This window comes from Gossypium arboreum, chromosome 6, assembly GCF_025698485.1.
Source record: "Gossypium arboreum isolate Shixiya-1 chromosome 6, ASM2569848v2, whole genome shotgun sequence".
In the NCBI taxonomy this organism is placed as follows: Eukaryota; Viridiplantae; Streptophyta; class Magnoliopsida; order Malvales; family Malvaceae; genus Gossypium; species Gossypium arboreum.
The window spans coordinates 5922423-5937120 of NC_069075.1; the positions used below are offsets into that span (position 1 = coordinate 5922423).

At 35.2% G+C, this 14698-nt stretch overlaps 1 protein-coding gene across 1 annotated transcript; it reads right to left on the reverse strand.

The window, feature by feature from the left end:
- Window positions 1–5060: 5060 nt before the first annotated feature.
- On the reverse strand, window positions 5061–14483 carry LOC108486186 (transcription elongation factor SPT6 homolog). The gene is made up of 17 exons (XM_017790079.2): window positions 14246–14483; window positions 14050–14139; window positions 13595–13727; window positions 13358–13424; window positions 13002–13152; window positions 12789–12918; window positions 12460–12706; window positions 12185–12370; window positions 11984–12109; window positions 11510–11896; window positions 11334–11444; window positions 10460–11239; window positions 9639–9780; window positions 8355–9523; window positions 7550–7759; window positions 6500–6965; window positions 5061–6075 (listed from the first exon to the last, which is right to left on the reverse strand). Exons 1-17 carry the CDS (start codon window positions 14274–14276, stop codon window positions 5567–5569), a joined length of 4935 nt encoding a protein of 1644 aa, XP_017645568.1. The 5' UTR covers window positions 14277–14483; the 3' UTR covers window positions 5061–5566.
- Between the last annotated feature and the right edge of the window lie 215 nt (window positions 14484–14698).

The window sequence follows — 14698 nt, forward strand, 5'->3', positions numbered from 1 at the left end:
GAATGTAATGTTTAATTAATATTGTAACTTTTAATTTTAAAAATACAATTAATTTTTTTTGATGAACCAAATAATTTTATTTTTTATTGAAGTGAGTCATCTAATTAACTAATAGTACATATAAACCCAATTTTTGAATAGTGCACGTCTTTTGCTCTATCCATGTATATGTATAATATGTATTATTCTTGAACACCAAAAGAAACAAATAAAATAGGCAATTATTATATCATTTATTAATTTGGTCCTTTCTAGTTAAATTTCATCTTTTAATCTTTTAAAAGAATCAAATTTAACTATCAACCTTTTAAAAATAAATATGTTCATGGATTAGGCTGGACTCCTAAAATGTAAAAGGGCTTGGACAAAAATATAGACTAAAAAAATGGGTTTGGATAAAAGCCTCAAGTAAGGCTTTTTTTTCCCAACTTGACCCGAATTTACAAAAAAAAAAATATTGTTTTCTCATTGTTTTCCTGCCATTTTACTATTATGTTATTATTTTTTCTGTTATTATTTGGATATTATATAAGTTTTATTTTATTGTTAATTTTGCTATTATTTTAATGACATTTATTTGTTAAGTTACACCTATGTTAGTGTTATTTAAGTATAAAGATTTTTAAAATTTATTTTCAAGTTGTTGAGAAACATTTATTTGAATGTTTTAGTGTTTTATATTTTTTAAAAATAAAGTAAAAATTTTATATAGGCAAAAGGGGCCAAGTTCAAGTTTTAGCATTTTTATTCAGGTTGAGCTTGGGTAAAATTTTAGGCCCATTTTTCGAGCCGGGTCAAGATCGAACTTATCAAATGAGCCTAAAATTTTGTCAAGCCCCAACCCATGGACAGGCCCATTCAAAAACAATCGAATTGATGTTTTTAATGAAAATACTAACTAAAACATTATATTTAAACATGGCAACCTACATGGTAATCCATATGTACTTCATGTTATTCTCTTAAAATTATATAAACATTTTTTGAATATTTTTTTCATAAATTTTAAATTATTTGTTGTTGTGACATATATGACAAATAATATTAGGTCTGCATGAAGTACATGTGAACTACCACATGGATTGTCATGCCAACATAGTTAAAAAATTAATATTCTAGTCAAACATTTCTGTTAAAGAAGAATAATATAAAAAATTAATGATCAAATTTAACTAAAAAATAAGAACCTATTTAACAAAAAAAATGTAAATATTGAGAATAAAATTTCAAAATAAAAATATTGTAGGTGCCAACTTGTCGTGAGCTTATGAGATACAAGGGGGGTTGGCAGAGGCTCTGGTCCCCCCTAAATTGGAAAATTTCTATTTAGGTCTTTGAATTTTTTTAAAAATTTTAAATTAATAAAAGTAAAATTATACTTTGACCCCTTAAAATTATAAAGATATAGACTATAAAAATTTAAAATTTCATTCTACTCTTTAAAAATTTGTCCCTGTACATGGGTTCTTCCTGCAACATCCGAATTAGAAGACAAGCAAACTCAAAGACAGAATGAAAACAGCTCTTCTGGTGGGATGCAACTACCCCAAAGTTGAAAGGATGTATAAATGATGTGCATGCCATGAGAGACGTGATTTTGAAAAGGTTTAATTACTTTGATCCTCAACATGTTGAGCTCATAACCGATGAACCAGGGTCCCTAAAAATGCCTACACGTGCAAACATTATGGCTGGACTTGCAAAAATGGTGAAAGCGGCTAAAGAAGGAGATGTCCTATTATTCCACTTCAGTGGACATGGAGTTGAGGCATACATGAAACCAGGCCGGAAGGATGATGCGATCGTGCCTTGTGATCTCAATCTCATTTATGGTAGGTTTTTTATTCTTCCTAATTAATGGTGTCTTATAGTGGAATTTGCACAATAATTTTATTTTATAAAGTAAATTATATTAATTTAAAAAAATTGTCGTTTCATTTTTTTTATGAATAAAAAAATAGAAATATAGTGCCCATAGTAGGGTTTGAAGTTTGAACCCACAATTTCATAGTTTTCTAAAATTGACCCTTAAACATTGACCCATTGAAACCCAAATTCAACAAATCGAAAATTCAACCTTAAATGTCAACAACATTGGATTAGATGTTGTCAACAACATTGGCCATCTTTTGACCGGAATCTTTCGAGACAACGTCAGTTTAAAATTCCGACCCTCTCAGGAGCCAAGGTCATTAACGGAGGATGAGGGGATTCTATTAAGTGGGTGCCAAGCCGATGAGCTATCCCTTGATTTGGAACCGAGTGACAAAACCCAAGGAAAGGCGTGTGGGGCCTTTACATATTCACTTCAAAAGATTATCAACGAGACCAATGGTACATTAACCAAAAAACAGCTTGTGATGAATGTTAGGGATGAAATAACCAGCTTTGGATTTCACGAGCAACACCCTTGCCTTTATTGCAGTGATAAGACTGCTGGTACAGCTTTCTTGGCCACCATTCCAACACCCTTAGCCTTACCCATGATTAAGGAGCTGGTGCATAACAAGAAAGCTGTTCTTGTGGGTTGTAATTACCCAAAGACCCCTTACAACCTGAAAATGATGTGGAGAACATAAGAAGGTTGATTATGAAAAGGTTTAACTTTGATCGACGGTTTATTAAGGTGCTGACTGATAATTATATACCAGGCTCATGGGCTATGCCTACGGGTATAACAATTAAGGCTGCACTTTATGAAATGGTGCGAACTGCTAGACCAGGAGATGTCCTGTTCTTCTACTTTAGTGGACACGGAACAGCTGTTCCTATTTTGAAATCCGGTCAGCCTCTCAGACTGGATGAAGCTATCCTGCCTTGCGATTTTAATCTTATCACTGGTAAGCCTACACCTAGCTTTTAATTTCCCATTGCATCCATGCATACGTATATGTTACAACTAATTAATTATACTGTTTGCACAGACGTGGATTTCGGGGATTTAGTTAACCAACTACCCGAAAAAGTAAACTTCAGGATCCTTTCGGATTCGTGCCACAGCTGTGGCCTCATCGACAAAGAGAGAACAAATCGGTCCCAACACTTTACGGAAGGGCGAAAATCACCGGAGTGTATAACTCGGGGTAAGAGCATTGAATTTCATGTCATACATGATATCATAGACCTAGTATCAGATGCTGCCCACCAAGCAACAAACATAGCGGAGTAGTTTTTTGGATTTTTCGGAAGGAATATTGTGTCACTCGAATTCAATCACGAAGCTGCAAAGCAAAAGGGGTTATTGGATTTGCAGCCACATGAAGATAAAGGGATATTGGTAAGTGGGTGTGAAGCATACGAGACATCATTCGACGTGGTCCTCGACGGAAACTTTTACGGGGCGTTTAACGATGCAGTGGTGAAAGTATTTATGGGAGGGGATGCTAAAATAAGCAATAAGGATCTTGTGACAAAAGCTCGAGATATTTTGAAGCAAAATGGATCTGATCAAACCCCTTGCCTTTATTGCAGTAATGCCGATTTACATGCAGATTTCTTGGGTGAGGTTGCTTAACCATTGATCGAAATGGTGTTGCTCAGGCTGTCAAAATGTAGAATAATAATGTGATATATGTTCATCGTTGGTTGCACTATTAGTAATGCTGTAATAAAGTTGACAGCAACTGCTATCATTGTTTAACCGTGGTCCCTGTACCTTCTTACATATGTCTGTTTTGCGTGAAAATCTAGAGCACCCTCTGTATTGGAAGTTGAGGCTTTCATCCTTGTTCCATTTCCTATGTATATATATTAGCCTATGTTTCATCATAGTAAATAAATAAATAAAGGTATAATATCAAATTTAACCCTCAACATTTGCATCTTTTATCAATTTAAACCTTATTCTTTTTTTTGAGATAAATTTGACCATCAAGCTTTTAAACAATAGTCAAATCACCTTTTTAATGAAAATGTTGACTAAAACATTAATCTTTTAGCTATGTTAGCGTAGCAACTCACGTAGCAGTCCTTATGTACCTCTTGTTGCCCATATAATGGGGTACAATACCATTTGAAATAATAGAACCAGACACAAACACTAAAGACATCTCATAAACTCTTTAATTTGAGTTATTTAAAACTTTGAAATGTGACTGAAAAGACATTTGTTCTAAAAAAAGATTTCTCATATTAACATCGACTCAATAAAGCAAAAAAAATATAAGCTTGGATCATATGTATTAAAATGTTGCATACTTCATAACTTCATTCGTAAGTAGAATTGAGATGATCCATAAGTTGAAAGTACATGGAAAAAGAATATCTTAATAATATTAATAATACATATTCAGATTCAGATGATGAATAACTCTATCAAGGAATAGATGATGACAATGAGTATTTGTTAAATGTTAAATAGGAAATAGCCCAACAAATATGAAATGTTAAAATAATTAGATAAAGCGCATATAACGTAACCAATTACAATTAGTTATGATTATAAGAGAGTATAATTATTGTAATTACTACCCTAATAATTACACTTTCATTCAATTATATTGTGTTGTCCAAACAACCTTAGATCTTTTCAAATGTAAAGAATAAATTACATATTTAATATATTTAATTTTAAAAATTAAAATTCACATATCAAATTACATATTGAATCAATATTCATATATCCAAAAAAATGTTTATATATAATTTTTGAGATTTAAATGAATTATGAACTTTACTTAATTGTCCCTAAGCCATTCCTCTCTCATTCAAGAGATAACTTTTATGAATAGTTATAAATTATCAAAGGGGGATAATTTTTATGCATCTCTTGGAGAGTTTTATGCTGAATTGCTTCATTATTTTTCAAGTAGTTTTACTTGTAATTCCGCATTCAATTAGTAGACATTCTTTGTGAGAGGTTAACCTTTGTAAGAAGTTGGGACTAACTATTGAGGTCCCAATTAATTCTTTGTATAAGGATAAATCAATTGTACAATAAAACTTTCCCTGAATGTTTTCGACCTATGTTATATGCATATGATAATCTAATATAACTTAATTAGATGTTATTTAAAGCTTGTTTCGCTTGGCGAATACAAAGGCAAATGTAAATACATCCCTTTTATTAAATCTTTTAAACATGAACTGGTTAAATTTTCTTAATATTTACATTTTAACCTCAACGTGCTATAATTACATATCATAATTAAAGAAAAATACAAAAAAACATCCCTACTCTTACTTCAAATTATCAAACAATAAAAATATATACAAGAAGAATGAAGGAAAAATGGGACCAAAACTCCATCCTCCAATGTTGATCCTTGATTCCTTTTTTTACCCACATTCGTATTTACTTGGTAGTTGTAAGACTTAATATTTTTACTCAAAACCCTTTAAAATAAGAAGTTAAAACCTCACCTTAAGCAAAAATCTACCACTGCCATCTCTATGCCTACTTGATTTAAAGTAATAATAAATATATACACTTGCAGTACTAATAAGATTTGATTTTTATTAGCAAGAGTGAATAGGTAGCCCACACGCAAAGCTAAAGACGCCGCTTAAAAACTAAGCCCTATAACCCATGGCTTGGTTAAGGGGAAAAACAAAACTTCTGAGGGTTTCACCAACCACCAGAATTACTGCTCTTGGGAGCAGATCCCCATCCAGAACCCCCATTGTCAGTACCACCACTTGCTTGGTCCCAACCTCCACTACCGCCACCCCAACCACTGCCGCTGCCATTGCCACCTCCACTTTCAGTTCCAGAAGCACCCCAACCACTGCCACCGCCACTGCCACCCCAGCCACTGCCGCTGCCATTGCCATTTCCACTTTCAGTTCCAGAAGCACCCCAGCCACTGCCGCTGCCACCTCCACTTTCAGTTCCAGAAGCACCCCAACCACCAGGGAAAGCGTCTGTACCTGGAGAGTTTTGAACTTTAGCTCCTGGGAAACTGCCCCAACCACCATCATCCCCTTTCTTGCTGCTACCTGAATCCCATTTGGGGGTATCATCATAAGATGAATCTTGCCCATTGTTACGCCCCCGGTTGCTGTTATACGAGCCACCCCTACCACGTCCACGACCACCACGTGGAGCACCACTTTGATGCCCATCTCGGCCACGACCTACATGAAACAATCAAATTGACCACAAATTGGACAAAACTTGAATATACAGGAATGTGTACAAATAAAGGGAGCAACATTCTAGGTAGCTTAATTCTAAGTTTTTCTAATGTACAGGCAATTATTACTAATTTTCTCGCACAACGAATGAACTTCATTTATTTACTGCAAGAAAATTATAAAAATTCAACAAAAGCTAAATAATTAGTCAAAACTAAAAAGATGCATTTACTGAAACATGTAGTCAAATGGTTCGGAATCAGGCTGGCTTTTCCATTGTCAAACAAACTTTGGCAGTTCACATTCAGAAGACTAATAGAAGAACTAGTGGAGAATTTGAAAATGTCAAGTGGTACTCAGTAAACGGAGATGCATTTAATAGATAGATTTAACACAAACAATAACTGGTTATTTCAATGTTTACCTGTTCTAGAACCTGGAGTGGAAGATTGACCCCTGTCATAAGAATGCCCTTTCCAACCACCCATAGATCCCCCAGAAGAGCCATCAGCACCAGGGCTCCGCATTGGTACCATTGCCGCAACTGATCTAATTGATGGAGCTGACTCATGCTGTGGATCGTCAATATGCTTCTGGAAATAAGCAACCAGACGATCAATGTCCTCGAACATCCTTTTTCGGAACTTGAATCCCTTAGGATATAAGCCAATATACTCGTGATGTGGATTCGAAGTCCGTATATAAGTAAGAATAAAAGTGCCAGGATGTTCATGAGAAATGCCAAAGCAATACACTATTCTCATAGGATACTCTGATTTCTCAATCTTTAGAAGCTCATCAACCTCTACTTTAGTTCCCTTCCTGAACTTGCGATAACTCAGCATTGCCTTCAGATGAGACACAAGGGGGTCAACATATCGATCCATTACCTGCAATTTAAATGAATTCAAAAGACATCCATTACATACATTCTTATGCCTCGCAATATATCATTTTATGTTACAACAATTTATTCAAAAAAAAAAAAAACAGATTTTCAATGTTAATGGTTTCTTCCTAATTTTGTTTAGGGGGCTTCTGCATTCAAAGATAATAAATAAATATCATTTAATTCATTTTTATTAAGATGATCCATACAGCTTTAAAGCCAAACACATCAAGGGGCAACCATGAATTCTTGCCCAAGCAAAAAGAACAATCAATTAAAAGTTCAGAATCCTCCAGTGTAAGTCCTCAAGGTTTAAGGCATTGACAAACAGGTTTTTTGTATGATGATAACAACCAAAAAACAATCAACATTCATTTCTTCAGCATCTATGTTCTAACCCTGAAATCTGTCTTCCAGTTTATGATCAGCCATTGTTTCTACAAGTGCACAAGATTCCTACTGCAACGTAACTCCCAATTAAGCAAAATGCCTATATGGTTATTTCCAATTTATTCACATCTCTTGCAAAGTTTAAGGCATATATCAGAAAAACCCAGGAAAACAAGAATTAAGAGAATGACTTACCTCATCCAAATCCTCAAAAGTGTCTTCCCCAATTTTCAATGTCTTCCCAATGCGGAGCAGGCTGGTAATGTCCTTGTGTTCTTTTCCACCTTCAACTATATCCTTGTGAGCATAAACTCCATTATAAACTTTGAGAGTTAAGGTTAGAAAAGAAGGCCCACGAGAACTGGGACGGATGATGCTTTCTCCAGGATCCTTATCAGATAAATACTGCCCAACACAAGAAAAGAAAAACATGATTAAATCCAAATATATAGTCAGTCATCAGTTTAAAGAAGCAAAACAAAATGAGATTGCAGATATTTCATATTTGAGAAGGAAGCAAGGTGTCATGGCTTTAAGCAACCACAAGCTGCCTTGGATAATAAATGCATCCAAAAGCTGCCAAATGTGCAACATCATCAAACAATCAAGTCATCATTTGTTAATTTTGTATATTCTATGGGATTAATTGTATTATTAGATGTTTGGATACCTTAGGTTACAGCAACTGGTCTACTTATTCACCATTACATATTCATCAAAACAGGGTTATCAATCCAAAACCTGCCTAACGTGCAACATCATCACAAACAATCAAGTCATCATTTGTTAATTTTGTATTTTCTTTTTGCACACGAAAGATGCATTAAGATTGAAATAATATTATTGCAAGATTGGAAGTTGGAACAAGGAAATTGAGAAGAGTTTATATTTATTCTTTTGAACTTATAGAATATACTATATGACCACATACAAGGGTGAACTTAAAATTAATTCAAACCAATCAAAGATAAACTTATAAAGTTAATTACTCGCAACATACCTCAATAGCTTCATCGGCAGTAATATTTTGGAAGCGTGGATGGACAATCATCCTCGGCTTAAAATGTTTCTTGGCCATTTCCCTCTCTTTACGAGCTTTCTCTTGGTCACTCTGTATGCTGCTTCGCTCCTCATGGTAGTAAGGGTCAAGGTTCTGGACATGCTGGTGTCGGCTTCTCATCTCACTGTCTTTACAAACCAGGAACACCTGATACCTATTCTTTTGAATTGATTTGATCTTGCAGGTCAGGATGTCACCTTCATGCAGCCTATCAGACAACTCAACAATATCTCTCGAGTCATCTGCATAGTCTTCTTTCATAATCATCCCAGTCAATCCAGATTCAAGAGCACAAATAGCCCGTCCACCTTGCACTCTGCGAACTGTTGCTTGCACAACCCGGCCTTCTGCCAGGGTATCCTCAGTTTCACCCGAAATCATGTAGAACTCCTCATCTTGACTTGGTTCTTTATATGGTTTCCGCCAATCCTGAAAGCCCTGAATTAATTCCCTTCTTATATCAACAAAGGTCTCCCTCTTACTCACGCGCTTCTTGCTTTCTAGATAGTTATCAAGACGAAGGCTTTTTAATAAACTTGGTCGGTCCCTAACATGTTCTATTGCCATTTCCAATGCATCATCATCATCATTTTCACCTTTAAAATCCTCATAATAAACATCTTTGGCCAATTCCTGGGCAACAAGATAAGATTCTGGATGTATTCTAGTGTCATCCAACAAATCAATGAACTGGCTGCTATTGGCAGCAAGCCCACTCCGACGGACACGTAGAAAGGCTACCGCATTGACAAAAACCTTCTTCCCAAGTCCATGGGCTTGCAAAAAGTCTTTTCGACTGAAAATTGTTCCAACTCTTACTAATGACCTCTGCAGTGATGCTGCCTTTCTACTCCCAATACCAGAAATGAATTGCAAAGGAGCAAACAACCATTCATGGCTTGCAGCCAAATTAACATCAAGGCCAACCTGGCTTGCAACATCAACCAAAACCTGTTCAATTATGCTATACTTCTCATCTGCTGTTAGAAAGTTCTCCATGGGATTAAGCTTCCAAGACAATATTTCCTTCTCAGGGCCACACAGAGTTGCAACCATTGCCAGTGGATTTTGAAGATAACGCCCAAGAGCAACAGCCCGCTTAACAATGCCTGATAATATTTATAATGGACTAGATCATCAATAAATCAAGATGGATAGAAACTTGCATACCTAACAACAATTCAAAAACTACAGGCAGAATATTGTGAATGAAGATCTATTCACCTGATGTGCCAGGTAACTGATCCGCTGAAATCCGAGAATTTTCATAGAGACGGGGTAGAGACTCATCCCCATATACAATGCTCAGCTCATCCATTTCATGCCCAACATCTCTAGGATTTTCCTCCACCATCTTAAAAATAATCTGGTAAAGAAGACATAAACTAGATACATGAACAGACCATTTAAGAAGCACAACTTATTGAACACTGAAAATTCATTCTTTCTGCTAAAAATGACATACTTGATATCAGAATATGATCTGCTAACAATGGAATATACTAAATAAGCACAAGGAACAAAAGGACCAACTATACAAGACAATTAAAAATTGAGAACCCAACAACTTCATAAACAATTACAGTTCCATTATCATAGTTAATCAGGATGCTTGAAGCAAGTATTTCAGCAAGTAATTTGGGTCCTTTCAAGAGGAAAAATACAGAGATTTGTTCTTGATAACATGTGGGTCTTTTTATGAGGACAAGAACAGAAATTTTGCTCTTCATAACATGTGGGATAAGTGATCAGAATACTGAAGTAAGATTTACCTTTAGACGGTTCCCAAAAAAAAAAGATTTACCATTAGAAGATAAGAAATTCACTGAAAGGGACTTAAATGACAATAGGCCTTAACAAAGTGAGACACATCTCAAACAATGATCTGCAAACTTAGAAGTGGTAGAGACATGCTAAACTAATATTTTGCTAAAATAACAACAAAAAGAAATTAACCAAGAAAAACAAAACTAAACATAAAGCTAAAGGACACTATTTTTGATAAATGGAAAAGAAAGCCTACATCTCAACAATGATAAGCCTACCTCATAAATATCATCTTTCAAGCGGGTACAAGACAAATTCACAGCTCCAAGAACAACAACATGTGGTTGATGATCAGTCATAAACTTCAAAACACGCTGCTGATCATTTTTCTTGCGTTGCTGGTCATTAATATTTTGAGACCGTAATGTAAGAGAACCAGTGTAAAGCACATCAAGCACCTCTCCTGATGAATCTAACATCACAAAAGTAGTTGCAGGCTTCCCAGGGCCCCAACAGCATGCCATGACACGTGGTGCAGCTTCCTCGTCAGAATTAATATCATTTTCCTTCTTTTGATAAGGCCCCACGGAAACTTTATTCCACAAATCCTTGCCATATTCCAAAAGTAACCAGTTCTTAGCTCCACTAGCCAACAAGGATCTTGCTTCTTTCTCCATCGATGGCAAAAGGAAACCAAAAAGAGCATCATTCAGTATCTGCTTTCTCTGTTCATTCCATTGTTGAGCAGATTTACTGACGCCATTACTGAGATATCTTTCGTTACATTCTTTAATCAAGTCATCCATAATTTTTTCTGGCAGCTTAAAAGTTACTTGAAGAAGCTTCTCCTCTTCAGCCTTCTGGATTAGAAGCCACTGTGCATCCTCAAATTTGCTCAATGGTTTTTCCCGCAGCCACTTAACACCAGCAAACTGATGGAAAGAATCTATGGCTATTTTTCCATCAGGTGTTGGACTGGTTGATACTACAGCATTCTCCATATAGATATTACGAACATATGTCTTGACAGATGGCTCACAACTTATCTCAAGCGCCGCCTAGAGGAAAAACAATAAATAAGTAGACATGATAAAACAAGGTTGTTATGGTCAACAGTAGTACTTATTTGTTCATAAGAAGAACACTGTATACCATATGTCTGGCTCCTTTGAGGACGGATTGTGGAGTCTCAAACATTGCACATGTAAAGTTTGAAGCCATCTCTTCTGGTGTCTCCTTAGGATCTTCCAACTCATCAACAGGCTACAATCAAAGAATGAGCATTAGATCTCAATAGAATATAACAGAAATTACCCAAGCACACTTACCAACTTTTCAAGAGATAGCTGAGATCCAAGTTGCTGAGCACTGTATCCAAACTTGCTTGCAACCTCCCAGAGACCAGCCTTATAGCAAATACTATATTGTGATCTCCTCTTTGGCCTCTTATATTGACCTTCATCTGCACCAACCTCACCTGGTGGGAAATGCAAGTTAAACTTGGCATCAACATCATCAACTTCCCTTTCTGATTCTGCATCCTTGAGATCTTTAAGAATTGACTCAAAAAGTTGTTGGTTCAAGTTAAGTCTTGTCTCATCATATATCCGACGAGATTCTTCTTCAAATCGCTTACTATAATGTGACTGAAGGCCACTCTTCCTCTTTTGAAGAAGCAGCCATTTCCGGTCCAGATCCCGAATTGCCCAAAGTATCTAAAATGAAGCATAGTATCCATTATTAACAGGAATAAACTTCTGAAGTTGATTAGATACACAATAAAAAAAATTTTGATTAGTTACCTTGTGCCACTTTATTGTAGGCTTTTTATCAGATTTTTCCTGATCAATATCATCAACCTCATGTGGCTCAGGATCTTGCAGCAGACTTAGGCACTGCTCCTTGCGATACATAGCAATAAAGGGAATCTGAAAGAAAGAATACTAAGAAAAACGAAACCAGTGCAACAGTAGTCATGTATCAATCAAATCAGTAAGTCGTACATCTAATTTCTGGACATGTGTTAGGTCCAAAAACCTCATGATGTCATCCTTGTTTATAGAAAGATCCGTCCTTTCTTTACCAAATAGCGGTACTGCACCACTAGTAAGCTGTTTATGCATCCAGTTGCTCTCTTCTATTATGCTCTCTTCATCCATTGGAGGACTGCCAGTGCTTTCCTCAGAAATCTACAAAAACAAATGTGAAGCCAATCGACTTATGTTAAGAGAGATTAAGGGAATAAATAGTTAGAACATTAATAACTATATCAACAAACCTGCATTCTTTCTGGAATATCAATCGTCCGAATTTCATCATCCTTTACCGTCATATACTTTTCAGAAAGAACAGTGGGTTCGAATTGTTCTTCAAGTCTCCTTTCTTTCTGATCACTATAATCTAATCCCTGTTTGCGTAGCTGCAGGAGTTCATCAACATCACCAAATATATCTTGAGCTTCCTTTAAAGCAGATGACGAAACATCAAATGCATGCTTTGATTTCTTATTCTTCATCTTCTTCCGTCTACAAAACAAGTTACTTCAAGAGACTTCCAAAATTAAAGTATAAAAGGGATCGGCATATTCATGCAGCACATAGGTTGTACCTAACAGAAGCCCCAGGCACATCATCTTCTTCTACAATAAAGTCTGCCATTTCGTCTTCTTCACCCATATCTCCATCCTCTTCCTCTTCTATTTGTTCTTCATCTTCAGGAAGATCTTCAAGAGGTTGCCCTAAAATATTACATATACCAACCAGTTATTTAAAACTGAATTCAAATGATAATGATAATGGATACTATGCTTAATATACAAACCATCATCATCGCCAAATAAGGTACGCTTAAGCTTTTCCTCAGCAGTTGCTCCACCCTTCATGCTACCATCAAACTCATCATCAGAGAGCCCATATCGTACCCCATCTAAATCCCTTTGAGCCTTTTTTAGCCGCTTAAATTTCTTGCTACCCTGGAAAAAATTGTGAAGCAGAAAGCTCAATTACATAGGTAAAACAGTTGCGCAGGGAAACAAATTATACAAAAATAATCAGTATGATCAAATCTACCATTAATTCCGCAAAACTAAAAGAACTTAAATGAGATAAAATTACACTCATAGAACTTAACAATAATCATTTTTTATTTCTTCAGGGCAGGGAATCAAATCTAATAACCTTTGGTACATTAACGTCATTCTCCCGGAGGAGCTCATAGTCATCTTCATCAAGATCCTCAGCTTCCCTGAAAACATTGATATAAACATCATCAGAAATTAGCTAAACTACCCTCTCTGACTAATAGAATGATATGAAGCTTTCTTAAACTAAATAAAAAAAATACTAATAATATCTCATCTTCATTTTACAGAAAATGTAGCAGTAACATAGCATCAATGGAGGAAAAATACTCACTTCTTCTTTCTTTTTTTCTTTTTTTTCCGCCTCTCCTCATCGCTATCTTCCCTCTCTTCAGCTTCATCTACCTCTTCATCCTCCACATCATCAACTATGAATCCATCATTCTCATATTCATCTTGCCCCTCATCTGTTCAAAACAAAAATAAATAATCAAATAACTACAACGAATTTATGAACCCAGACAAAACTGAAGAACACCCTCCCGCCCAAATGAGCAAAATATAACACCCATCATTCATGGCATTCAACCCTAATTATTTTATAATGAATTCATGAACCACTGACAAAACAGGAAAAAAGAATAACACCCATCATGGCATTCAGCCCTAATTTTATTTTCATTCTCATTGTTTCTCTAAAAATTTAAATAAATAAAAAAAACGAACTCAGAACTCAAAAAAGATTCCCAATATTGAAAGGAGAAATTGGATATCAGAAACAAGCTATACCGTCTTCTTCTTCGTCGTCGTCGTCAGGGTCGCGGCCATTGAGTGTGTCTCCCTCAATGGGCTCTCCATCTTCGTCGAGTTCCAACTCCTCTGCACGCATTGAACCCCCAAACCCAAAACAAAAAAAAAAACTTGTAAGAAAATTTAAGGATTCGTTAGCCAAAAAAAAAACCAAAAAAAATTATTACGGTATCACCTTCTTCGTCAGATACCACGTTTTTGCCCATAGTTCAGAAAAGAAAACCAATGCAGAGAAAAACAGAGAAGGAAAGACTTCACAATTTGCGAGTGGGATTGAAACCACCTAAAATCGTTCTGCTTTCATCTGATAGAAAACCCTAGTTATTAAATATTTAAATAAATAGAAAAATTTACTTATTCTTAAATAATAATTTACCTAAAATTTCTATAACAAGCATATGAAAATATAAGAATTTATTTAAAATACAATTTTAAATTTAAAAATATTAAAAACATTACAATTACTTATTATAATATTTTTAAATTTATTAATAATAACATATGTAATATATAAATATTAAAATGAAAAACTCATATTAAATTTGAGTAAAATCTTAATTGATCAATAAAATACATTATCTATTGCATCTCAAATCAATCAATAATATTAGCAATCTTAAATTTTATC